The sequence below is a fragment of the Oncorhynchus mykiss genome, chromosome 8 (genome assembly GCF_013265735.2).
Source record: "Oncorhynchus mykiss isolate Arlee chromosome 8, USDA_OmykA_1.1, whole genome shotgun sequence".
Classification (NCBI taxonomy): domain Eukaryota; kingdom Metazoa; phylum Chordata; class Actinopteri; order Salmoniformes; family Salmonidae; genus Oncorhynchus; species Oncorhynchus mykiss.
In genome coordinates, this window is record NC_048572.1 from 77,181,845 (window position 1) to 77,209,069 (window position 27,225).

The following is a 27,225-nucleotide window of genomic DNA, read 5'->3' on the forward strand; positions in this document are numbered from 1 at the left end:
CTGTTCGCGAACTGATGCTGACAGCCGCTCGATCGATGCAAAGGTTACATTTTATCCTAGCATGCTACTTCAAGACGCATACGCACTGCAGAGCTTACTGAAATATAAGTGTTTACAAAAAATGGTAAAAATTAGATTGATTTCCGTGGCTATGTAGCAGTTGCCTGATGGTGGATGCACTTTTGGGATTTCGGATTTGCACGGACGCCCGTGTGTCTGCTCTCTCACTAGTAAAGTGGCTTCATGAGTGTCCAAAGTAACAGTGGAAGTGGTGGTGGAAGTTTGGAGGCGACGCCATCTTGGTCGCAGCTATCCTCGTCCCTAACGATTTCTCAACAACACATAACGGCCACCACCAAGACCAAGGAAGGTAAATTCAGCAACGATGTCATTCGTCGAAGTCTGTTCGACGGGAAATTGATACTGTTTCCAGTTATATCGGCACAATTCGACGGAAATATGGATGTCAATGGATGCCGCAAATTGATGGCCGAACCTTGTCAGTTACAGTCAGTACAGTAGCTAGCTAACGTTACCTCGCTATAAAGGTGTCAGCACTCAGCTACAGTAGAACAATAGCGATGGAATATTCAGACAGGAGCAGACCGATTGAGTGGAAAACAAGTAGGACTGAGAGCAGTCTAGACCGCTGGACCGACAGATGGCCAAGCCCAAGGCATTGTTGTTTATGTAGTTAGCTAGCGATGTTGCCGAGACCTCTGATAAACAGCTGTGGGTAGCTAGTTGCCTTTAGTCTTCCGTCGAACAGCAATGCTACTGCAGGTCCATGCGAATCCATGCGAGTTATGATGAATTCAAATTCCTTGTTCTTTGCCAAACAAAGAAGTGTAGGCCTACATTCTGATCACTTCAACATCAGAACAATAATAGAATGTTGCTGTCATGCAACAGAACTAAAGCCTGTGACTCTGATGCCATCGAAACGGAAGTTTGTCACAGAGGCTCACGTTACTTTAGTATATTAGTGTGTCACAATTGTTACTGTTGCAAAATATTCCAATTGGGATTGTAATAACAATGTAACTATGGCTTCCTGCTGGACTGGGTTCAAGATGAGGCCTGGATGTGGTATTCCTGTGGACATATTTAGTGCTTGGCGGTTGTCAATGCATTATAACTGTTGTCTGGTTTCCCTTTACTTGCACCTCTGTCATAAGGTGTGTGTGTGTGTCAGTGTCAGGGTCAGACATTCCATGTTGTGTGTTTTGGTGATTCAGGAAGGCAAAGTTAACTCTTTGAGTTGAAGTTCAGGCCCACAGCTCAGCTGTTGAATCGGAGCTAATGTGCTTGTCTAGTCCAGTACCAAATACTGACTGCTAGGTTGTATTGGTCATACAGTCTAACATACTGTTGACACCTGATACATACTACAGTACCAGTCAAAAGTTTGGACACCTACTCGTTCAAGGATTTTTCTTTATTTGGACTATTTTCTACATTGTAGAATAATAGTGAAGACATCAAAGCTTTGAAATGACACATGGAATCATGTAGTAACCAAAAAAGTGTTGAAAAAAATCAAAATATATTTTAGATTCTTCAAAGTAGCCACTTGCTTTAATGACAGCTTTGCACACTTTTGGCATTCTCTCAACCAGCTTCACCGGGAATGCTTTTCCAACAGTCTTGAAGGAGTTCCCATATATGCTGAGCACTTGTTGGCTGCTTTTCCTTCACTCTGTGGTCCAACTCATCCCAAATCATCTCAGTTGGGATGGGGTTGGTTGAATGTGGAGGCCAGGTCATCTGATGCAGCACTCCATCACTCTCCTTCTTGGTTACATAGCCCTTACACAGCCTGGAGGTGTGTTGGGTTATTGTCCTTTTGAAAAACAAATGGTAGTCCCACTAAGCGCAAACCAGATGTGATGGTGTATCACTGTAGAATGCTGTGGTGGCCATGCTGGTTAAGTGTGCCTTGAATTCTAAGTAAATCACTCAGTGTCACCAGCAAAGCACCATCACTCCTCCTCCATGCTTCACGATGGGAACCACACATGCAGAGATCCTTTCTCCTACTCTTCCTCTCAAAAAGACATGGTGATTAGAACCAAAAATCTAAGGACAGATTTCCACCGGTCTAATGTCCATTGCTTGCGTTTCTTGGCCCAAACATGTCTTATTGGTGTTCTTTAGTAGTGGTTTCTTTGCAGGAATTTGACCATGAAGGCCTGATTCACACAGTCTCCTCTGAACAGTTGATGTTGAGATGTGTCTGTTACTTGAACTCTGTGAAGCATTTATTTGTGCTGCATTTTCTGAGGCTGGTAACTGTAATGAACGTATCCTCTGCAACAGAGGTAACTCTGGGTCTTCCTTTCCTGTGGCGGTCCTCATGAGAGCCACTTTCATCATAGTGCTTGCAACTGCACTTGAAGAAACGTTCAAAGTTCTTGAAATGTTCCCGGATTGACTGACCTTCATGTCTAAAAGTAATGATAGTTTCTCTACTTATTTGAGCTGCTGTTGCCATGATATGGACTTGGTGTTTTACCAAATAGGGCTGTTTTCTGTATACCACCCCTACCTTGTCACAACACCTCTGATTGGCTCAAACGCATTAAGAAGGAAAGAAATTCCACAAATAAACTTTTAACAAGGGACACCTGTTCACTGAAATGCATTCCAGGGGACGACCTCGTGAAGCTGGTTGAGAGATTGCCAAATGTGTGCAACACTGTCATCAAGGCAAAGGGTGGCTACTTTGAAGAATCTCAAATATAAAATATATTTTGATTTGTTTGATGCTTTTTTTGGTTATTACATGATTCCATGTGTGTTATTTCATAGTTTTCTTGTCTTCACTACAATGTAGAAAATAAAAAATAAATAAATTAAAACCTTGAATGAATAGGTGTGCCCAAACTTTTGACTGGTACTGTAAGTGCTATAGCTTGGTGCTGTCCATAATGTGTTCACTAAAAGCAGATAGGCTAAGTTGATGTGGGACTGGTGAAGTGCACTGCACTCAAACCATTTGCACTTATCTGATGTGCACTTATTTGAAGTGGATAGTAGTGTGAGACAGTCGGATACAGTTTGTTGTATCCTTACATGTGTTATGTTGTGTTTAGGCCCCATGGAGGAGCTGCACAGCCTGGACCCTCGCAGGCAGGAGCTTCTGGAGGCCAGGTTCATGGGTGCGGTCAGCGGCAACACCGTAGGAAGCAGCGCCAGCGGCGGGGCCAAGGTGACAGACACACCCGTTATTACGCAATTACTATCTCACACATAAATACTAAAACGCACACGTGCAGGTTTTTACTCATACCAGACACACCAAAACGTTTTTTTAAAAGGCAAGCACATGAAAATGACACATTACACACACTCTTAAACAGTTATGTCTGACTTGTCTGTATGTCCAGGGTCTGGCCAACGAGTGCTCCAACCACAGCTATGGCAGTCTCGGCTCTTCCAGCGACAAAGAGTCAGAGGTGAGACACACACACCATGCAGAGACGATGTCAGTGAGGGACGGGTCTGGCCTAGTTTCAGTGATTAGATGTCACACCATATCACCGACACACAGGTGGCTTACTCGCTGTTAAAAGAAAAGACGCCATTTAGTTTGAGTGGAGACAGGGAAGGCAGGCATTTTGTCTATGTAGCCATTTACATTTTTGGAACCATGGACAGTTAATCAGGAGACTGAATGATATCTTTGTTTGTCCTTGCATGACCCACCTCAATCTTTCTCTTTCCTCCCTGTTTCAACCTTCCTCGCTATCTTTCCTCCATCCCTGTCTCACTCTCTCCTCACTCTCTTTTGAATGTATCTTTCTCTACCTAGAACTCTGATATGAAGAGGGGGAGTTCTCCTGCATATTCTGTACGTACTCTTCCTTCCTACTGTCCTACCCCCCCACCACACACACACACACTCATACACTCTCTTCCTAAGGGGACACGCGAATGTCAGAATAGTGATTTACTATTTGTTTATTCTCAGACCCCTGAGAAGAAGCACTCTGAGTCGCCCAGAGGAAGGAAGAGGAAAGCTGACATCCAATCGGAGAACAGCCAGGGTATGACACATACATACAGTGCCTTCAGAAAGTATGCACACCCCTTGCAAAAAGGCATTACAATTGGAAGAAATTTGGCAAAGAAACAAACTTTGTCATGAATTCAAAGCATTGTATTTAAGGCAAATCCAAAACAACTCTGAATAGCCGAGTTACACTTTTGCCTAAATCTGCTTTATAATCTATGACAAGACTTGAAAATGGCTGTCTAGCAATGATCAATAACCAACTTGACAGAGCTTGACTTTTAAAAAGAATAATATGCAAATATTGTACAATCCAGGTGTGTAAAGCTCTTACAGACTTATCCAGAAAGACTCACAGCTGTAATCGCTGCCAAAGATGATTCTAGCATGTATTGACTCAGGGCTGTGAATACTTATGTAAATAAGATATTTCCATTTAACTAGGCAAGTCAGTTAAGAACAAATTCAAATTTTCAATGACGGCCTAGTTACAGTGGGTTAACTGCCTTGCAGAATGACAGATTTTTACCTTGTCAGCTCAGGGATTCGATCTTGCAACCTTTTGGTTACTAGTCCAACGCTCTAGGTTAGAGCGCCCCATTTTCAATACATTCGCTGAAGTTTCTAAACATGTTTTCATTTTGTCATTATGGGGTCTAGATGGGTGAGGAGAAAAATCTATTTCATCCATTTTGAATTCAGGCTGTAACACAACAAAATGTAAAAAGTCAAGGGGTTTGAATACTTTCTTAAGGCACTGTACCTGTTTTCTATGATTGTGTTTTGTAATCCCGTCTTGCATTTTATATTTGCATGTGATGTGTGTGTCTTTGTAATTACAGGGCTCATTTGTAAAAGAGACCTTGGTCTCAACCTGACTCCCTGTCAAAAATAAATAAATGCTTCAATAAAATAAAAACAACAGTCGTTATAAACAGGGGTGAAATGATCTGGTCAGGACCTGAAGGAATTTTAGATTCTCCTTGGTACTTGATTTATTTTCATTTCAAAGTCACTCACTCGCAAGCTCCCTGTCGGTAGTCGGGCCCTTCCATTAGACAATGTGTATTCTGAATGTCACATGGTATCACTCAGTTAAACAAGGTATATTGAATGTCACATGGTATCACTCAGTTAAACAAGGTATATTGAATGTTACATGGTATCACTCAGTTAAACAAGGTAAACTATATATACAAACGTATGTGGGCACCTCTTCAAATTAGTGGATTAGGCTATTTCAGCCACACCTGTTGCTGAAAGGTGTTTAAAATCGAGCACACGGCCATGCAATCTCCATAGACAAACATTGGCAGTAGAATGGCTTTACTGAAGAGCTCAGTGACTTTCAACGTGGCACCGTCATAGGATGCCACCTTTCTAACAAGTCAGTCCATTCAATTTCTGCCCTGCTAGAGCTGCCCCGGGCAACTGTAAGTGCTGTTATTCTGAAGTGGAAACATCTAGATGCAACAATGCTTCAGCCACGAAATGGTAGGCCACATAAGCTTACAGAACGGAACCGCCAAGTGCTGAAGCTCATAGCGTGTAAAAATGGTCTGTCTTTGGTTGCAACACCTTCTACCGAGTTCCAAACTGCCTCTGGAAGCAACGTCAGCACAAGAACTGTTCGTCGGGAGCTTCATGAAATGGGTTTCTATGGCCTAGCAGCTGCACACACACACAAGCCTAAGATTACCATATGCAATGCCAAGCGTCGGCTGGAGTGGTGTAAAGCTCTCCGCCATTGGACTCTGCAGCAGTGGAAATGTGTTCTTTGGCGTGATGAATTATACTTAACCATCTGCTGTCCGACCGACTATTCATGGTTTGGCGGATGCCAGGAGAAAGCTAACTGCCCCAATGCATTGTGCCAACTGTAAAGTTTGGTGGAGGATGAATAATGGTCTGGGTCTGTTTTTCATGATTCGGGCTAGAGCCCTTAGTTTCAGTGAAGGGAAATCTGAATGCTACAGCATACAATGACATTCTAGACGATTCTGTGCTTCCAACTTTGTGGCAACAGTTTGGGGAAGGCCCTTTCCTGTTACAACATGACAATGCCCTTATGCACAAAGCAAGGTCCATACAGAAATTGTTTGTTGACATTGGTGTGGAAGAACTTGAGTGGCCTGCACAGAGCCCTGTCCTCAACCGCATCGGACACATTTGGAACATTGACTGCGAGCCAGGCCTAATCACCCAACATCATTCCCCGATCTCACTAATGCTCTTGTCGCTGAATGGAAGAAATTCCCCGCAGAAATGTTCCAACATCTAGTGGAAAACCTTTCCAGAAGCCTGGAGGCTGTTTTAGCATCAAAGGGGCACAAACTCCATATTAATGCCCATGATTTTGGAATGAGATCTTCGACGAGCAGGTGTCCACATACGTTTGGTCATGTAGTGTATGTTCTGAATGTCACTCTCCGTTAAACAAGGTGACACAGTGTCATTGTTACATTCTGTTGTAAGGTCCCTGGGCTGTGCTAACCTCTGTATCTGTGTTAATGCGTTGCTAACCCACGGTATCTGCTCTGTGTTCTCCTCTACCACAGGGAAGACTTCCACACGGGGGCCCAAGATCAGTGACTACTTTGATGTGAGTGTCGTATTATGTAGTTGTTCCAGACTCGTTATTTATATGCACTTTGTGTTCTCTCTGTGTAAGTTAAACTAAATGTAAGCCTTCCATGGGCCAAGCTGGTTGGTCTTGACTCGCAAGATGTCTAGTGAGATGCAGCCTATGTGGAGTTGCCAGAAAACGCTAACATCCTGTTTTTAGGGATACAGTATTTTCAATCTAACTTCCATTTCCGCTGAAAAATGGAAGTAGGGACTCGGCTCAGGCATCTTTCTTTCTACACCTGCTATGTTAGGTTAAGTGAGATGATTGTGATTGGTTGACATTGTGAATTTCCCAACTTGAGACATTCTTCTATACACTATGAAAGTCCCATGTACTTCCTGGATCATGTCCCTTGCTGTTTTAAGAATGGGATTCCACAAATGTGTCCTCAAATTTATGCATGTCCTCAAATATTTGAGAAAGCAGTCATTTAAGATGCATGTAAAATGATATTCCTATTAGTGGATTATTTACTTCTACCCAATGCCTTTAAGGTTTTCCACAATGAAAAATATAATGCAATGGAAACCCTTTATTATTATTATTATTATTATTATTGTAATAATATATATGTTTTATTTTGAGATTTGTGTGTGTGTGTGTGTGTGTGTGTGTGTGTGTGTGTGTGTGTGTGTGTGTGTGTGTGTGTGTGTGTATCTATATAAAAATATATATATAAAAATTTTACTTTTTACCCCTTTTTCGTGATATCCAATTATCCAATTGGTAGTTAGTCTTGTCCCATCGCTGCAACTCCCGTACGGACTCGGGAGAGGCGAAGGTCGAGTGTGTCCTCAGAAACACAATCCAACCAAGCCGCACTGCTTCTTGACACACTACCCGCTTAACTCGTAAGCCAGCTCCACCAATGTGTTGGAGGAAACACAGTACAACTAGCGACTGAAGTCAGTGTGCACTGCGCCCGGCCCGTCACAGGAGTCACTAGAGCGCGATGGGACAAGAAAATCCCGGCCAGCCAAACCCTGCCCTAACCCGGACGACGCTGGGCCAATTGTGCGCTGCCTCATGGGTCTCCTGGTCTCGGCCAGCTGCAACATAACCTGGGATCGAACCCGGGTCTGTAGTGACGGCTCTAGCGCCTTACACTTCGAACACACCGACAGCGTCATTGCATTTTGGTACACCAGAATTACATTCATTTCCAATGAAACTCTGCGTTTGCCTTGCAGCGTTGCAAAGGCAGTTGCAGTGCGTTCATTGTGGTGCATGCGTTGGATTTATCGAATGTATGTGTCAAACTATATGTGTAGACAGCTTGACAGAAATGGTAGCAGAAGGTGAATGTTGAACTTTTGTTGCATACATTTTTAGATGATGCTGCGACTATTTTGCGCAGCGACTATTTTGCGCAACGGCGCTGTCGGTGTGTTGGAAGCATTAGACCGCTGCGTCACTTGGGAGAATGGAAAACTTTAATGAAAGCCATTAGGTAGAACAAAATTAATCCACAAATACAAATATAATTATACATATATCTTAAATGAATGCATTCAAAAACAGTATGGGGAATGATCCAAGAAGTAGGCGGGACTTTCATAGTGTATTGCTGGGCAATATATATGTGATGTCACTTCCTGTTCCTCACCCTGCTGTTTCCTATGTGTAGTTCCAGGGGGGGAGTGGCTCCAGTCCGGTGAGGGCTCTACCCCAGTTCCTCCGCTCACCACAGAACTCCCACCAAGGTGCTCACTCTGCACCTGGCTCTAACGTACGTATACACACGTGGTAGGACCTTTTTGGGCTTTGGTGTGTGTTTCCTCTCCTTGTTTATAACAGTGTTGTATGTGTGTTGTCTCTCTGTAGATCAGACAGAACAGCTCCTCTCCTACCAGTCTGTGTTTCGGAGATCACCTGATGAACCACAAAGCCTCCTCCAGCAAGTGTGTTCAGGTAAGACTGGCACACTATCTCTTTCCTCAAACTCTTATCACATCTCCTTACGCTCCTCATACCTGTCACACTTCTTTCTCACCTACTCCTCTCCTGTCTCTCTCCAGACAGAGTTGACAGGTCTGAAACTGGCTGCTCTGGAGAGCAACAAGAGTCTGGACCTGGAGAAGAAAGAGGGACGCATAGATGACCTGCTTAGGGTGAGTTTAGGTGCTAGTTAGGGTACTACAGGTGATGGGTAGAGGTTGTACCAGGTAGGATACTACAGGTGATAGGTAGAGGTTGTACTAGTTAGGGTGTTATAGGTGATGGGTAGAGGTTGTACTAGTTGGGGTACTATAGGTGATGGGTAGAGGTTGTACTAGTTAGGGTACTATAGGTGATGGTTGGAGGTTGTACTAGTTAGGGTACTATAGGTGATGGGTAGAGGTTGTACTAGTTAGGGTACTATAGGTGATGGGTAGAGGTTGTACTAGTTAGGGTACTATAGGTGATGGGTAGAGTTTGTACTAGTTAGGGTACTATAGGTGTTAGGGTACTACAGGTGATGGGTAGAGGTTGTACTAGTTAGGGTACTATAGGTGATGGGTAGAGGTTGTACTAGTTAGGGTACTACAGGGGATGGGTAGAGGTTGTACTAGTTAGGGTACTACAGGTGATGGGTAGAGGTTGTACTAGTTAGGGTATTATAGGTGTTAGGGTACTATAGGTGATGGGTAGAGGTTGTACTAGTTAGGGTACTATAGGTGATGGGTAGAGGTTGTACTAGTTAGGGTACTATAGGTGATGGGTAGAGGTTGTACTAGTTAGGATACTACAGGTAATGTGTAGAGGTTGTACCAGTTAGGGTATTATAGGTGATGGGTAGAGGTTGTACTAGTTAGGGTACTACAGGTGATGGGTAGAGGTTGTACTAGTTAGGGTATTATAGGTGATGGGTAGAGGTTGTACTAGTTAGGGTATTATAGGTGATGGGTAGAGGTTGTACTAGTTAGGGTATTATAGGTGATGGGTAGAGGTTGTACTAGTTAGGGTATTATAGGTGATGGGTAGAGGTTGTACTAGTTAGGGTATTATAGGTGATGGGTAGAGGTTGTACTAGTTAGGGTATTATAGGTGATGGGTAGAGGTTGTACTAGTTAGGGTACTATAGGTGATAGGTAGAGGTTGTACTAGTTAGGGTACTATAGGTGATGGTTGGAGGTTGTACTAGTTAGGTTACTATAGGTGATGGGTAGAGGTTGTACTAGTTAGGGTACTATAGGTGATGGGTAGAGGTTGTACTAGTTAGGGTATTATAGGTGATGGGTAGAGGTTGTACTAGTTAGGGTACTATAGGTGATGGGTAGAGGTTGTACTAGTTAGGGTACTATAGGTGATGGGTAGAGGTTGTACTAGTTAGGGTACTATAAGTGTTAGGGTACTATAGGTGATGGGTAGAGGTTGTACTAGTTAGGGTACTATAGGTGATGGGTAGAGGTTGTACTAGTTAGGGTACTATAGGTGATGGGTAGAGGTTGTACTAGTTAGGGTACTACAGGTTATGGGTAGAGGTTGTACTAGTTAGGGTACTATAGGTGATGGGTAGAGGTTGTACTAGTTAGGGTACTATAGGTGATGGGTAGAGGTTGTACTAGTTAGGGTAGTATAGGTGATGGGTAGAGGTTGTACTAGTTAGGGTACTATAGGTGATGGGTAGAGGTTGTACTAGTTAGGGTACTATAGGTGATGGGTAGAGGTTGTACTAGTTAGGGTACTATAGGTGATGGGTAGAGGTTGTACTAGTTAGGGTACTATAGGTGATGGGTAGAGGTTGTACTAGTTAGGGTACTATAGGTGATGGGTAGAGGTTGTACTAGTTAGGGTATTATAGGTGATGGGTAGAGGTTGTACTAGTTAGGGTACTATAGGTGATGGGTAGAGGTTGTACTAGTTAGGGTACTATAGGTGATGGGTAGAGGTTGTACTAGTTAGGGTACTATAGGTGATGGGTAGAGGTTGTACTAGTTAGGGTACTATAGGTGATGGGTAGAGGTTGTACTAGTTAGGGTACTATAGGTGATGGGTAGAGGTTGTACTAGTTAGGGTACTATAGGTGATGGGTAGAGGTTGTACTAGTTAGGGTATTATAGGTGATGGGTAGAGGTTGTACTAGTTAGGGTACTATAGGTGATGGGTAGAGGTTGTACTAGTTAGGGTACTATAGGTGTTAGGGTACTATAGGTGATGGGTAGAGGTTGTACTAGTTAGGGTACTATAGGTGATGGGTAGAGGTTGTACTAGTTAGGGTACTATAGGTGTTAGGGTACTATAGGTGATGGGTAGAGGTTGTACTAGTTAGGGTACTATAGGTGATGGGTAGAGGTTGTACTAGTTAGGGTACTATAGGTGATGGGTAGAGGTTGTACTAGTTAGGGTACTACAGGTTATGGGTAGAGGTTGTACTAGTTAGGGTACTATAGGTGATGGGTAGAGGTTGTACTAGTTAGGGTACTATAGGTGATGGGTAGAGTTTGTACTAGTTAGGGTACTATAGGTGTTAGGGTACTACAGGTGATGGGTAGAGGTTGTACTAGTTAGGGTACTATAGGTGATGGGTAGAGGTTGTACTAGTTAGGGTACTACAGGGGATGGGTAGAGGTTGTACTAGTTAGGGTACTACAGGTGATGGGTAGAGGTTGTACTAGTTAGGGTATTATAGGTGTTAGGGTACTATAGGTGATGGGTAGAGGTTGTACTAGTTAGGGTACTATAGGTGATGGGTAGAGGTTGTACTAGTTAGGGTACTATAGGTGATGGGTAGAGGTTGTACTAGTTAGGATACTACAGGTAATGTGTAGAGGTTGTACCAGTTAGGGTATTATAGGTGATGGGTAGAGGTTGTACTAGTTAGGGTACTACAGGTGATGGGTAGAGGTTGTACTAGTTAGGGTATTATAGGTGATGGGTAGAGGTTGTACTAGTTAGGGTATTATAGGTGATGGGTAGAGGTTGTACTAGTTAGGGTATTATAGGTGATGGGTAGAGGTTGTACTAGTTAGGGTATTAAAGGTGATGGGTAGAGGTTGTACTAGTTAGGGTATTATAGGTGATGGGTAGAGGTTGTACTAGTTAGGGTATTATAGGTGATGGGTAGAGGTTGTACTAGTTAGGGTACTATAGGTGATGGGTAGAGGTTGTACTAGTTAGGGTACTATAGGTGATGGTTGGAGGTTGTACTAGTTAGGTTACTATAGGTGATGGGTAGAGGTTGTACTAGTTAGGGTACTATAGGTGATGGGTAGAGGTTGTACTAGTTAGGGTATTATAGGTGATGGGTAGAGGTTGTACTAGTTAGGGTACTATAGGTGATGGGTAGAGGTTGTACTAGTTAGGGTACTATAGGTGATGGGTAGAGGTTGTACTAGTTAGGGTACTATAAGTGTTAGGGTACTATAGGTGATGGGTAGAGGTTGTACTAGTTAGGGTACTATAGGTGATGGGTAGAGGTTGTACTAGTTAGGGTACTATAGGTGATGGGTAGAGGTTGTACTAGTTAGGGTACTACAGGTTATGGGTAGAGGTTGTACTAGTTAGGGTACTATAGGTGATGGGTAGAGGTTGTACTAGTTAGGGTACTATAGGTGATGGGTAGAGGTTGTACTAGTTAGGGTAGTATAGGTGATGGGTAGAGGTTGTACTAGTTAGGGTACTATAGGTGATGGGTAGAGGTTGTACTAGTTAGGGTACTATAGGTGATGGGTAGAGGTTGTACTAGTTAGGGTACTATAGGTGATGGGTAGAGGTTGTACTAGTTAGGGTACTATAGGTGATGGGTAGAGGTTGTACTAGTTAGGGTACTATAGGTGATGGGTAGAGGTTGTACTAGTTAGGGTATTATAGGTGATGGGTAGAGGTTGTACTAGTTAGGGTACTATAGGTGATGGGTAGAGGTTGTACTAGTTAGGGTACTATAGGTGATGGGTAGAGGTTGTACTAGTTAGGGTACTATAGGTGATGGGTAGAGGTTGTACTAGTTAGGGTACTATAGGTGATGGGTAGAGGTTGTACTAGTTAGGGTACTATAGGTGATGGGTAGAGGTTGTACTAGTTAGGGTACTATAGGTGATGGGTAGAGGTTGTACTAGTTAGGGTATTATAGGTGATGGGTAGAGGTTGTACTAGTTAGGGTACTATAGGTGATGGGTAGAGGTTGTACTAGTTAGGGTACTATAGGTGTTAGGGTACTATAGGTGATGGGTAGAGGTTGTACTAGTTAGGGTACTATAGGTGATGGGTAGAGGTTGTACTAGTTAGGGTACTATAGGTGTTAGGGTACTATAGGTGATGGGTAGAGGTTGTACTAGTTAGGGTACTATAGGTGATGGGTAGAGGTTGTACTAGTTAGGGTACTATAGGTGATGGGTAGAGGTTGTACTAGTTAGGGTACTACAGGTTATGGGTAGAGGTTGTACTAGTTAGGGTACTATAGGTGATGGGTAGAGGTTGTACTAGTTAGGGTACTATAGGTGATGGGTAGAGGTTGTACTAGTTAGGGTACTATAGGTGATGGTTGGAGGTTGTACTAGTTAGGTTACTATAGGTGATGGGTAGAGGTTGTACTAGTTAGGGTACTATAGGTGATGGGTAGAGGTTGTACTAGTTAGGGTACTATAGGTGATGGGTAGAGGTTGTACTAGTTAGGGTACTATAGGTGATGGGTAGAGGTTGTACTAGTTAGGGTACTATAGGTGATGGGTAGAGGTTGTACTAGTTAGGGTACTATAGGTGATGGGTAGAGGTTGTACTAGTTAGGGTACTATAGGTGATGGGTAGAGGTTGTACTAGTTAGGGTACTATAGGTGATGGGTAGAGGTTGTACTAGTTAGGGTACTATAGGTGATGGGTAGAGGTTGTACTAGTTAGGGTATTATAGGTGATGGGTAGAGGTTGTACTAGTTAGGGTATTATAGGTGATAGGTAGAGGTTGTACTAGTTAGGGTATTATAGGTGATGGGTAGAGGTTGTACTAGTTAGGGTATTATAGGTGATGGGTAGAGGTTGTACTAGTTAGGGTATTATAGGTGATGGGTAGAGGTTGTACTAGTTAGGGTATTATAGGTGATGGGTAGAGGTTGTACTAGTTAGGGTACTATAGGTGATGGGTAGAGGTTGTACTAGTTAGGGTACTATAGGTGATGGTTGGAGGTTGTACTAGTTAGGTTACTATAGGTGATGGGTAGAGGTTGTACTAGTTAGGGTACTATAGGTGATGGGTAGAGGTTGTACTAGTTAGGGTATTATAGGTGATGGGTAGAGGTTGTACTAGTTAGGGTACTATAGGTGATGGGTAGAGGTTGTACTAGTTAGGGTACTATAGGTGATGGGTAGAGGTTGTACTAGTTAGGGTACTATAAGTGTTAGGGTACTATAGGTGATGGGTAGAGGTTGTACTAGTTAGGGTACTATAGGTGATGGGTAGAGGTTGTACTAGTTAGGGTACTATAGGTGATGGGTAGAGGTTGTACTAGTTAGGGTACTACAGGTTATGGGTAGAGGTTGTACTAGTTAGGGTACTATAGGTGATGGGTAGAGGTTGTACTAGTTAGGGTACTATAGGTGATGGGTAGAGGTTGTACTAGTTAGGGTAGTATAGGTGATGGGTAGAGGTTGTACTAGTTAGGGTACTATAGGTGATGGGTAGAGGTTGTACTAGTTAGGGTACTATAGGTGATGGGTAGAGGTTGTACTAGTTAGGGTACTATAGGTGATGGGTAGAGGTTGTACTAGTTAGGGTACTATAGGTGATGGGTAGAGGTTGTACTAGTTAGGGTACTATAGGTGATGGGTAGAGGTTGTACTAGTTAGGGTATTATAGGTGATGGGTAGAGGTTGTACTAGTTAGGGTACTATAGGTGATGGGTAGAGGTTGTACTAGTTAGGGTACTATAGGTGATGGGTAGAGGTTGTACTAGTTAGGGTACTATAGGTGTTAGGGTACTATAGGTGATGGGTAGAGGTTGTACTAGTTAGGGTACTATAGGTGATGGGTAGAGGTTGTACTAGTTAGGGTACTATAGGTGTTAGGGTACTATAGGTGATGGGTAGAGGTTGTACTAGTTAGGGTACTATAGGTGATGGGTAGAGGTTGTACTAGTTAGGGTACTATAGGTGATGGGTAGAGGTTGTACTAGTTAGGGTACTACAGGTTATGGGTAGAGGTTGTACTAGTTAGGGTACTATAGGTGATGGGTAGAGGTTGTACTAGTTAGGGTACTATAGGTGATGGGTAGAGGTTGTACTAGTTAGGGTACTATAGGTGATGGTTGGAGGTTGTACTAGTTAGGTTACTATAGGTGATGGGTAGAGGTTGTACTAGTTAGGGTACTATAGGTGATGGGTAGAGGTTGTACTAGTTAGGGTACTATAGGTGATGGGTAGAGGTTGTACTAGTTAGGGTACTATAGGTGATGGGTAGAGGTTGTACTAGTTAGGGTACTATAGGTGATGGGTAGAGGTTGTACTAGTTAGGGTACTATAGGTGATGGGTAGAGGTTGTACTAGTTAGGGTACTATAGGTGATGGGTAGAGGTTGTACTAGTTAGGGTACTATAGGTGATGGGTAGAGGTTGTACTAGTTAGGGTACTATAGGTGATGGGTAGAGGTTGTACTAGTTAGGGTACTATAGGTGATGGGTAGAGGTTGTACTAGTTAGGGTATTATAGGTGATGGGTAGAGGTTGTACTAGTTAGGGTATTATAGGTGATGGGTAGAGGTTGTACTAGTTAGGGTATTATAGGTGATGGGTAGAGGTTGTACTAGTTAGGGTATTATAGGTGATGGGTAGAGGTTGTACTAGTTAGGGTATTATAGGTGATGGGTAGAGGTTGTACTAGTTAGGGTATTATAGGTGATGGGTAGAGGTTGTACTAGTTAGGGTACTATAGGTGATGGGTAGAGGTTGTACTAGTTAGGGTACTATAGGTGATGGTTGGAGGTTGTACTAGTTAGGTTACTATAGGTGATGGGTAGAGGTTGTACTAGTTAGGGTACTATAGGTGATGGGTAGAGGTTGTACTAGTTAGGGTATTATAGGTGATGGGTAGAGGTTGTACTAGTTAGGGTACTATAGGTGATGGGTAGAGGTTGTACTAGTTAGGGTACTATAGGTGATGGGTAGAGGTTGTACTAGTTAGGGTACTATAAGTGTTAGGGTACTATAGGTGATGGGTAGAGGTTGTACTAGTTAGGGTACTATAGGTGATGGGTAGAGGTTGTACTAGTTAGGGTACTATAGGTGATGGGTAGAGGTTGTACTAGTTAGGGTACTACAGGTTATGGGTAGAGGTTGTACTAGTTAGGGTACTATAGGTGATGGGTAGAGGTTGTACTAGTTAGGGTACTATAGGTGATGGGTAGAGGTTGTACTAGTTAGGGTACTATAGGTGATGGGTAGAGGTTGTACTAGTTAGGGTACTATAGGTGATGGGTAGAGGTTGTACTAGTTAGGGTACTATAGGTGATGGGTAGAGGTTGTACTAGTTAGGGTACTATAGGTGATGGGTAGAGGTTGTACTAGTTAGGGTACTATAGGTGATGGGTAGAGGTTGTACTAGTTAGGGTACTATAGGTGATGGGTAGAGGTTGTACTAGTTAGGGTACTATAGGTGATGGGTAGAGGTTGTACTAGTTAGGGTACTATAGGTGATGGGTAGAGGTTGTACTAGTTAGGGTACTATAGGTGTTAGGGTACTATAGGTGATGGGTAGAGGTTGTACTAGTTAGGGTACTATAGGTGATGGGTAGAGGTTGTACTAGTTAGGGTACTATAGGTGTTAGGGTACTATAGGTGATGGGTAGAGGTTGTACTAGTTAGGGTACTATAGGTGATGGGTAGAGGTTGTACTAGTTAGGGTACTATAGGTGATGGGTAGAGGTTGTACTAGTTAGGGTACTACAGGTTATGGGTAGAGGTTGTACTAGTTAGGGTACTATAGGTGATGGGTAGAGGTTGTACTAGTTAGGGTACTATAGGTGATGGGTAGAGGTTGTACTAGTTAGGGTACTATAGGTGATGGTTGGAGGTTGTACTAGTTAGGTTACTATAGGTGATGGGTAGAGGTTGTACTAGTTAGGGTACTATAGGTGATGGGTAGAGGTTGTACTAGTTAGGGTACTATAGGTGATGGGTAGAGGTTGTACTAGTTAGGGTACTATAGGTGATGGGTAGAGGTTGTACTAGTTAGGGTACTATAGGTGATGGGTAGAGGTTGTACTAGTTAGGGTATTATAGGTGATGGGTAGAGGTTGTACTAGTTAGGGTATTATAGGTGATGGGTAGAGGTTGTACTAGTTAGGGTATTATAGGTGATGGGTAGAGGTTGTACTAGTTAGGGTATTATAGGTGATGGGTAGAGGTTGTACTAGTTAGGGTATTATAGGTGATGGGTAGAGGTTGTACTAGTTAGGGTACTATAGGTGATGGGTAGAGGTTGTACTAGTTAGGGTACTATAGGTGATGGGTAGAGGTTGTACTAGTTAGGGTACTATAGGTGATGGGTAGAGGTTGTACTAGTTAGGGTACTATAGGTGTTAGGGTACTATAGGTGATGGGTAGAGGTTGTACTAGTTAGGGTACTATAGGTGATGGGTAGAGGTTGTACTAGTTAGGGTACTATAGGTGATGGGTAGAGGTTGTACTAGTTAGGTTACTATAGGTTATGGGTAGAGGTTGTACTAGTTAGGGTACTATAGGTTATGGGTAGAGGTTGTACTAGTTAGGGTACTATAGGTGATGGGTAGAGGTTGTACTAGTTAGGGTACTATAGGTGTTAGGGTACTATAGGTGATGGGTAGAGGTTGTACTAGTTAGGGTACTATAGGTGATGGGTAGAGGTTGTACTAGTTAGGGTACTACAGGTGATGGGTAGAGGTTGTACTAGTTAGGGTACTATAGGTGATGGGTAGAGGTTGTACTAGTTAGGGTACTATAGGTGATGGGTAGAGGTTGTACTAGTTAGGGTACTATAGGTGATGGGTAGAGGTTGTACTAGTTAGGGTACTATAGGTGATGGGTAGAGGTTGTACTAGTTAGGGTACTATAGGTGATGGGTAGAGGTTGTACTAGTTAGGGTACTATAGGTGATGGGTAGAGGTTGTACTAGTTAGGGTACTATAGGTGATGGGTAGAGGTTGTACTAGTTAGGGTACTATAGGTGATGGGTAGAGGTTGTGTACTGTTGTGTGTTTATACCTGTATTGTTTTCCCTCCAGGCCAACTGTGACCTGAGGAGACAGATTGATGAACAGCAGAAACTCCTGGAGAAATACAAGGAGAGACTGAACAAATGCATCACAATGAGCAAGAAACTACTCATAGAGAAGGTGTTGATTTGTTTGTATGGATGTCTGTTACTGACACAAGGCCATGTGCGATTGTGTAACTGGCGTCTATTTGTGTGTATGTAGAGCACCCAGGAGAAGCAGTCGTGCAGAGAGAAGAGCATGCAGGACCGTCTCAGACTGGGTCACTTCACCACTGTACGACATGGAGCCTCCTACACTGAACAGTGGACCGACGGATACGCATTCCAGAACCTTGTCAAGTGAGAATACACACACTTCACAAACCCACATATAATATACTGTATGTACATGGTCTGCTCTCCAAAGCATAATGAAACGATAACATTTCCTATGACCTGTTATGTGTGATATGACTTTCTTTTGACCTGTTATATGTGATTACTTTCTTATGACCTGCTATAACACTTTATAACCCCCCCACACACACGCACACTCTCTGTGTGTAGGCAGCAGGAGGGTATCAACCAGCAGAGAGAGGAGATTGAGCGTCAGAGGAAGCTGCTAGCCAAAAGGAAGCCTCCCAACCCCTCCTCCTCCCCCTCCCTCTCCTTAGGAACCACCTCCGAACCCAAACAGCGCAAAGCCAAGGTTGTAAACGGCAATGACCCCGACCCTTTCCTCAAACCCTCCCTGCCTCAGATGTGAGTACACACACACACTGAGGGACACACACACTTGTACATACAGGAATACATGCGCACGGGCAGATGGATACACACACTTTTGCGTTGTTGGTGCAGTGACGTTTATCAACATTTTTTTTTAGGTTGACTCTGGCTGAGTATCATGAGCAAGAGGAGATCTTCAAGCTTCGCCTGGGACACCTGAAGAAGGTTGGTTTCACTATGAACACAAACATGTTTGTTCAAAGTACTATTGTCCCGAATCCCAAAATGAATACAATTAACTGTCTGAGTAATGTGGTTGACTGTCTCTCAGGAGGAGGCTGAGATCCAGGCAGAGCTGGAGAGGTTGGAGAGGGTGAGGAACCTCCACATCCGAGAGCTGAAGAGGATCAACAATGAGGACAGCTCATCGTAAGTACAAGACAGGAAGACGCAATCATATAGAAATCCTGACCCCAGCACTGTCTCCTGGTTCAAAACCCAACCCTAGTGCCTACATATCCGTAGGCCAGTAGCTGTAGTGTGGCTGACTGCCAAGTTGATACTTTCTAGGTGTTCATAAGATAATAATTGTAATATATGCCATTTAGCAGACACATTTATCCAAAGCAACTTAGTCATGTGTGGATACATTTTATATATGGATGGCCCAAGCAGGAATCGAACCCACGACCCTTGGCATTGCAAGTGCCATGCTCCACTGACTGAGCCACAGCTCTTGTAGGTGTTATGTGGGTAAATGATCCTTTTATACTATAGGAAGCAGCCTGTTCAGTCTATCTGTCTGTCTGTCTGTCTGTCAGGTTTAAAGACCACCCCACTCTGAATGAGAGGTACCTGCTGCTGTATCTGCTAGGCAGAGGAGGCTTCAGTGAAGTCTATAAGGTATGGATTGACTACTGGTATGTGCTTGTGAATGATTATTAAGAGATTCTAGATCCATACTGTACCTGTGCTTGTGAGTGTTTGTCTGATGTGTGTTCTGTGTCTTCAGGCCTTTGACCTGTTTGAGCAGCGCTACGCAGCCGTTAAAATCCACCAACTCAACAAGAACTGGAGAGAGGAGAAGAAGGAGAACTATCACAAGTATGAGACGCAGAATTTACAACCAAGTTTACATCCAAGTTTTAAACGGTATTTGACCAGACTTGCTTACACACAATATTGTTTTCTGTCCCAGGCATGCCTGTAGAGAATACCGGATACACAAACAGCTGGACCACCCCAGAATAGTCAAACTCTACGACTACTTCTCCCTGGATACAGACACGTAAGTGGCGTTTTACCCCAAACATAGTACAGTTCTTTCACAGATCAGATGAAGGAGAGGAAGCCATTTTAGACTGTTGAGATGCCTCTTAGGTTATAGTTAATGGAGTCCATTGTATTCTCTGTTTCTCTCTGTTTCTCTTGCTCACACTCTTTCTCTGTTTTTCTCTTGTGGTGGAATTATTGTAATCGAGAGGATTACAAAAACAAACAAACTTAATTATTTAATTAGTGCAGTAATGGAGCTGGTCGGTAATCACCCCTGGAGGTGATCACTGAGAACTCAACAAATCAAATCAAATGTATTTATATAGCCCTTGGTACATCAGCTGATATCTCAAAGTGCTGTACAGAAACCCAGCCTAAAACCCCAAACAGCAAGCAATGCAGGTGTAGAAGCACGGTGGCTAGGAAAAACTCCCTGGTTTGAGCCACAGCATTTTATAACAAAGTCCATTCCTCTTCAGTCTACATGACTAACAACAGATGTATGGAATGGGTCACAAGGTTAAGATTTGTATGAAAGATACTTATAATTCACAGCAGACAGTATCTGTCCTCATTGTGTAGAGACCAAGGTCTGGCCAACCAACTCCATACTGGAGCCATCTCCCCTGGTACCTGAGTACAGAAACAATAACTCATGCTCTGGAATGCGGTATCACCCAAAGACATCGTAAATCTCCTGCCAGTGTTACATCTCCCAGAGGCCCACTTTCAGTTGGTACAGACACAATAGAGTTATAAGAACCCTCTATTCTGTTGCATAATATAACCATTTGATGCAATTACAACATTATAACATGATCTTGCAATTTTGCCATCACATGCCCCCATTTTGAGAGTCCTCTCAACTTAAAAGAAAATTACAACATTTAAAAAACATTAATTCACATGTAGAAAATGCATACGTTCTTCAAAAACCAAGAAGCATGAAAGCAATAACTCATTATATGGGTTCCTGCTCGTGACCGACTGACCAGAGATGGCGCCGACAGAGATGGTCGTCTCGCTTCGCGTTCTTAGGAAACTAGCAGTATTTTGTTTTTTTATGTATTAATACTTACGTTGTTACCCCAGGAAATGTTAAGTCTTATTACATACAGCCGGGAAGAACTGTTGGATATAAGAGCAACGTCAACTTACCAACATTACTACCAGGAATACGACTTTCCCGAAGCGGATCCTCTGTTGGACCACCACCCAGGAGAATGGATCAGATCCCAGTAGGTGACCCAAAAAAACAGCGCCGCAGACTGAGCGGCCTTCTGGTCAGGCTCCGTAGACGGTCACATCACTATCCGCTCCCGAGAATACTACTCGCCAATGTCCAGTCTCTTGACAACAAGGTAGACGAAATTAGAGCAAGGGTTGCCTTCCAGAGAGACATCAGAGATTGTATCATTCTCTGTTTCACGGAAACATGGCTCACTCGGGATATGTTATCAGAGTCGATACAGCCACCCGGTTTCTTCACGCATCGCGCCAACAGAAACAAATATCTCTCTGGTAACAGGAAGGGCGGGGGTGTATGCCTTATGATTAACGAGTCGTGGTGTGATCATAATAACATAGGACTTAAGTCATTTTGTTCATCTGACCTAGAATTCCTTACAATCAAATGCCGACCGCATTATCTACCAGGAGAATTGTCTTCGATTATAATCACAGCCGTGTACCCCCCCCCCCCCCCCCCCCCCCCCGACGCAGACACCTCGACGGCCCTGAAAGAACTGCATTGGACTCTATGTAAACTGGAAACCATATTTCCTGTGGCTGCATTTATTGTAGCTGGGGTTTTTTCACAAAACGAATATGAAAACAAGGCTCCCTAAAGTTTATCAGTATATTGATTGCATGACCCGGGCTGGCAGCATTCTGGATCATTGTTACTCTAACTTCCGCGACCCATACAAAGCCATCCTTTTGGCAAATCTGGACCAGGACTCCATTTTGTTGCTCCCAGCATATAGACAGAAACTTAAACAGGAAACGAACGCCAGTGCTCATGTCTGCTTGACGTTGGTCCGACCTATCGGATTACACGCTTCAAGGTTGCTTCGATCACGTGGACTGGGATATGTTCTGGATAGCCTCAGACAACAACATTGATGTTTACGCTGATTCAGTGAGAGAGTTTATTAGCTAGTGCATCGTTGATGTTGTTCCCAGGATGCCTATTACAACCTTCCTCAACCAGAAACCGTGGATTGATGGCAGCATTTGCGCAAAACTGAAAACCATTGCTTTTAATCATGGCAAGGCGACCGGAAAAATGAGCGAATACAATCAGTGTAGCTATTCCCTCCGCAAGGCAATCAAACAAGCTAAGAGTCAGTATAGAGACAAGCAGTCCCAATTCAGACACGAGATGTACAGTGGGGAGAACAAGTATTTGAAACACTGCCAATTTTGCAGGTTTTCCTACTTACAAAGCATGTAGAGGTCTGTAATTTTTATCATAGACGTACACCTCAACTGTGAGAGACGGAATCTAAAACAAAAATCCAGAAAATCACATTGTATGATTTTTTAAGTAATTCATTTGCATTTTATTGCATGACATAAGTATTTGATACATCAGACAAGCTGAACTTAATATTTGGTCCAGAAACCTTTGTTTGCAATTACAGAGATCATACGTTTCCTGTAGTTCTTGACCAGGTTTGCACACACTGCAGCAGGGATTTTGGCCCACTCCTCCATACAAACCTTCTCCAGATCCTTCAGGTTTCGGGGCTGTCGCTGGGCAATACGGACTTTCAGCTCCCTCCAAAGATTTTCTATTGGGTTCAGGTCTGGAGACTGGCTAGGCCACTCCAGGACCTTGAGATGCTTCTTACGGAGCCACTCCTTAGTTGCCCTGGCTGTGTGTTTCGGGTCGTTGTCATGCTGGAAGACCCAGCCACGACCCATCTTCAATGCTCATACTGAGGGAAGGAGGTTGTTGGCCAAGATCTCGCGATACATGGCCCCATCCATCCTCCCCTCAAGTGCAGTCGTCCTGTCCCCTTTGCAGAAAAGCATCCCCAAATAATGATGTTTCCTCCTCCATGCTTCACGGTTGGGATGGTTTTCTTGGGGTTGTACTCATCCCTCTTCTTCCTCCAACTCAAAACCTACATACGTCTACTTATGGGTTGTTTAAGTTGCATCTCATTATATTCCCAGTATTACTTTACAAATCTCCAGTTGTCGATTATACACACATACAACTCATCATATTTTCATATCTGATTACGTACTCACATCATCCATTCCATGTGTGTTTTCAAGGACTCTCCCCAGCTACGAAGCAGCGCTCCAAACATACTCCCAGTGGAAACAAAAAAATTAACTTTTATTTCCTGTACAATGACCAGCCTGTCATGGGATACTCAACGGTTCTCTAACCTCCCAGGAACCACGCAAAGTCTAGGCTCCCAGAAACTATAGACTTGCTGCTAACGTCCCTCTCTCAATACTGCCCGAGATATTCTATGATGGGCAGCGATGGAAATAACATTTAAGTCAACATTTTTTAACCAAATTTCAATCATCTTATTATGCAAATGTTTATCTTATTTACACACTCACACAGTACTGTTCCCAAACACATTCGGTTTATTTTTTATAACCTGCAGGAATAGTTTATAGCTTTCACATAGTTACTTAACTATTCGAAACCATTGCATACCATTAACTTATCTACTAATTATTATTTATCTCAGGCTCACACAGAGCCTTCATGATCACCCACACAGGGTTGATCGAATGCTTACACAGAACATGACTAAATAACCATCCACACAGGATTGGTAAGATGTCCTCACAGAACATCATTGAAAGGTTACCCACAGACTCAACCTATCGTGCCCACACAGAACGCTTCTACAAAGATTACCCTCACAGGATTTCAAACCCTGTCTATATGAACAGGGAAACCCATACCATTATCAAAATATAGCCTTATTAAGTGGTCCCACAACAGGGCGTTTGGTAAACAAATTGAAACGCTCGTGCAACTTCCAGCGGAAAGGTCGGACGAAAATTCCGCTGGAAGTTGCATGAGCGTTTCGATTTGTTTACCAAACACCCTAACAAAAGGAGGTATATGGACATAAATGATGAACTTGATCAAACAAATCAAACATTTATCGTGGAACTAGGATTCGTGGGAGTGTATTCTGATGAAGATCATCAAAGGTAAGTTAATATTTATAATGCTATTTCTGACTAATGTTGACTGCGCAACATGGCGGATTTTTGGCTCTGAGCTCCGTACTCAGATTATTGCATGGTATGCTTTTTCCGTTGTTTTTTTTAAACAAATCTGACACAGCGGTTTCATTAAGGAGAAGGTTATCTAAAGTTCCATGCATAACACTTGTATTTTCATCAACATTTATTTGGAGTATTTCTGTAAATTGATGTGGTTCTCTGCAAAATCACAGCATGTTTTGGAACTACTGAACATAAACACGGCAATGTAAAATGCGATTTTTGGATATAAATATGAATTTATCTAACAAAACATACATGTATTGTGTAACATGAAGTCCTATGAGTGTCATCTGATGAAGATCATCAATGGTTAGTGATTTATTTTATCTCTATTTTTGTGACTCCTCTCTTTGGCTGGAAAAATGGCTGGGTTTTTCTGTGACTTGGTGGTGACCAAAAATAATCGTTTGTGGAGTTTTCGCTGTAAAGCATTTTTTGAGATCAGAAACTGTAGCTAGATTAACGAGAATGTTATCTTCAAAATGGTGCCTAATACTTGTATGTTTGAGAAATTAGATTTATGAGATTTCTGTTGATTTGTATTTGGCGCACTGCAATTTCATTGGCTGCTGGCGAGGGGTACCCCGTTCCCAGACAAGTTAACAAAAGTTTTTATCAATTACATACATGTTAAAATTTGAACTTCACTAAAGTCAGATGCCTCGCAAGGCGTCACCTGCACTCTCATTCTTCATTCAATACGTTAACCTCAGCAATCCTACTGTGATCAACCCAGTACCACGGATCTGGACTTTTGGTCGCCCACAACTGGCTAATTAACAATCATGTCCAAGGATTCCGCACTTAAGAACACTCTCATCAACACAACTCAGTCCTGCTGAATTGGTCCACTCACACAGACAGCATCGTGAAGAAGGCGCAGCAGCGCCTCTTCAACCTCAGGAGGCTGAAGAAATTCGGCTTGTCACCAAAAGCACTCACAAACTTCTACAGATGCACAATCGAGAGCATCCTGGAGGGCTGTATCACCGCCTGGTATGGCAACTGCACCGCCCTCAACCGTAAGGCTCTCCAGAGGGTAGTGAGGTCTGCACAACGCATCACCGGGGGCAAACTACCTGCCCTCCAGGACACCTACACCACCCGATGTCACAGGAAGGCCATAAAGATCATCAAGGACATCAACCACCCGAGCCACTGCCTGTTCACCCCGCTATCATCCAGAAGGCGAGGTCAGTACAGGTGCATCAAAGCTGGGATCGAGAGACTGAAAAACAGCTTCTATCTCAAGGCCATCAGACTGTTAAACAGCCACCACTAACACTGAGTGGCTGCTGCCAACACACTGACACTGACTCAACTCCAGCCACTTTAATAATGGGAATTGATGGGAAATGATGTAAATATATCACTAGCCACTTTAAACAATGCTACCTTATATAAATGTTACTTACCCTACATTATTCATCTCATATGCATACGTATATACTGTACTCTATATCATCGACGGTATCCTTATGTAATACATGTATCACTAGCCACTTTATACTATACTATGCCACTTTGTTTACATACTCATCTCATTTGTACATACTGTACCCGATACCATCTACTGTATCTTGCCTATGCTGCTCTGTACCATCACTCATTCATATATCCTTATGTACATATTCTTTATCCCCTTACACTGTGTACAAGACAGTAGTTTTGGAATTGTTAGTTAGATTACTTGTTATTACTGCATTGTCGGAACTAGAAGCACAAGCATTTCGCTACACTCGCATTAACATCTGCTAACCATGTGTATGTGACAAATAAAATTTGATTTGATTTGATTTGCTAGTCACCCCAGCTGTGGCCCTCTTAAGGAACACCTCGCTCTAAGTGTACCCTCAACAGGGGCTTTTGTTATTTTTTTATGTTGTTTTTCTTTTTTATCTTTTCATCACTTGTTCAGTTAATGTTTAATTAGTACTATTAATTCTGTGCATGTCCAAGTCTCACCCTTAATCCAATTCTGTTTGAAATTATGTATCCATTCAGCTGACGCTCTCAGCCAGGTGGGGATCCGATCTGCTCCAAATAGTGGAGAATGGCTTTCCCCTGGTTGCATCTAATGCAACTACCTATGCACGGTTAACCTGAGTTTCACTGGGAACAATCAGATAAATTGAAGTTTATCATCCCATCCTCGTCGCCAAAATTGTGGTGGAATTTTTGTAATCAAAAGGAGAGACTAAGATTTCTTCAAAACAATCCAACTTTATTATTTAATTACTGCAGTAAGGGAGCTGGTCGGTAATCACCCCTGGAGGTGACCACAGAACTCAACAAGCTGGTTTGAGCCACTGCATTTTATAGCAAAGTCCATCCTCCTTCAATCTACATGACAAACAACAGATGTATGGAATGGGTTAAGATTTGAATGAAAGATACTTATAATTCACAGCAGACAGTATCGGCTGTAAAAACTGTTCTCATTGTGTAGAAACCAGGGTCTGGCCCCAAGACATCTCCCTGATATCACCCAAAGACATCGTAAATCTCCTGTCAGTGTTGAATCTCCCAGAGGCCCACTTTCAGTTCACACAGACACAATAGAGTTATAAGAGCCTTCTATTCTGTTGCAAAAACAACCATTTGATGCAATTACAGCATTATAACATAATCTTGCAATTTTGCTCTCACGCTTTCTCTTTCTCTCTGCCTTTAGGTTCTGTACGGTTCTAGAGTTCTGTGAGGGGAACGACTTGGACTTCTATCTGAAACAGAACAAGCTGATGTCAGAGAAGGAGGCGCGGTCTATCGTCATGCAGATAGTCAATGCCCTGCGATACCTCAACGAGATCAAACCCCCCATCATACACTACGACCTCAAACCAGGTACACACACACACACACATTCGCTACGACCTCAAACCAGTTACACACACACCACAGGAGGCTGCTGAGGGGAGGACAGCTCATAATAATGTCTGGAACAGAGTAAATGGAATGGTATCAAACACCTGGAAACCATGTGTCTGATGTATTTGATACCATTCCACTGATTCCACTCCAGTCATTACCACAAACCCGTCCTCCCCAATTAAGGTGCCACCAACCTCCTGTGACACACACTACAACCTCAAACCAGGCACACACACACTCGTTCACACAGTGACTCATGTTTGTGTCGGTGACATACACACATACTCAATTCACG

General features: G+C 43.0%; 1 protein-coding gene across 2 annotated transcripts in view; it reads left to right on the forward strand.

Annotated features, from left to right (window-relative positions):
• Nucleotides 1-19: 19 nt before the first annotated feature.
• The window catches only part of LOC110530663 (serine/threonine-protein kinase tousled-like 1-B), a 28,951-nt gene continuing 1,745 nt past the window's right edge, over nucleotides 20-27,225 (forward strand). The window contains exons 1-18 of one of the 2 annotated variants that reach the window (XM_021613888.2): nucleotides 20-370; nucleotides 3,096-3,211; nucleotides 3,390-3,458; nucleotides 3,815-3,853; nucleotides 3,974-4,049; nucleotides 6,574-6,617; nucleotides 8,272-8,373; nucleotides 8,469-8,555; nucleotides 8,663-8,755; nucleotides 17,809-17,919; nucleotides 18,004-18,140; nucleotides 18,348-18,542; nucleotides 18,668-18,734; nucleotides 18,841-18,938; nucleotides 19,331-19,412; nucleotides 19,522-19,613; nucleotides 19,708-19,797; nucleotides 26,734-26,903. In XM_021613888.2, coding sequence (XP_021469563.1) covers nucleotides 244-370; nucleotides 3,096-3,211; nucleotides 3,390-3,458; nucleotides 3,815-3,853; nucleotides 3,974-4,049; nucleotides 6,574-6,617; nucleotides 8,272-8,373; nucleotides 8,469-8,555; nucleotides 8,663-8,755; nucleotides 17,809-17,919; nucleotides 18,004-18,140; nucleotides 18,348-18,542; nucleotides 18,668-18,734; nucleotides 18,841-18,938; nucleotides 19,331-19,412; nucleotides 19,522-19,613; nucleotides 19,708-19,797; nucleotides 26,734-26,903 — 1,795 coding nt within the window. In that variant the 5' untranslated portion in view covers nucleotides 20-243. The remainder of the gene's footprint in view (nucleotides 371-3,095; nucleotides 3,212-3,389; nucleotides 3,459-3,814; nucleotides 3,854-3,973; nucleotides 4,050-6,573; nucleotides 6,618-8,271; nucleotides 8,374-8,468; nucleotides 8,556-8,662; nucleotides 8,756-17,808; nucleotides 17,920-18,003; nucleotides 18,141-18,347; nucleotides 18,543-18,667; nucleotides 18,735-18,840; nucleotides 18,939-19,330; nucleotides 19,413-19,521; nucleotides 19,614-19,707; nucleotides 19,798-26,733; nucleotides 26,904-27,225) is intronic. The other variant, XM_021613889.2, reaches the window with a different exon arrangement.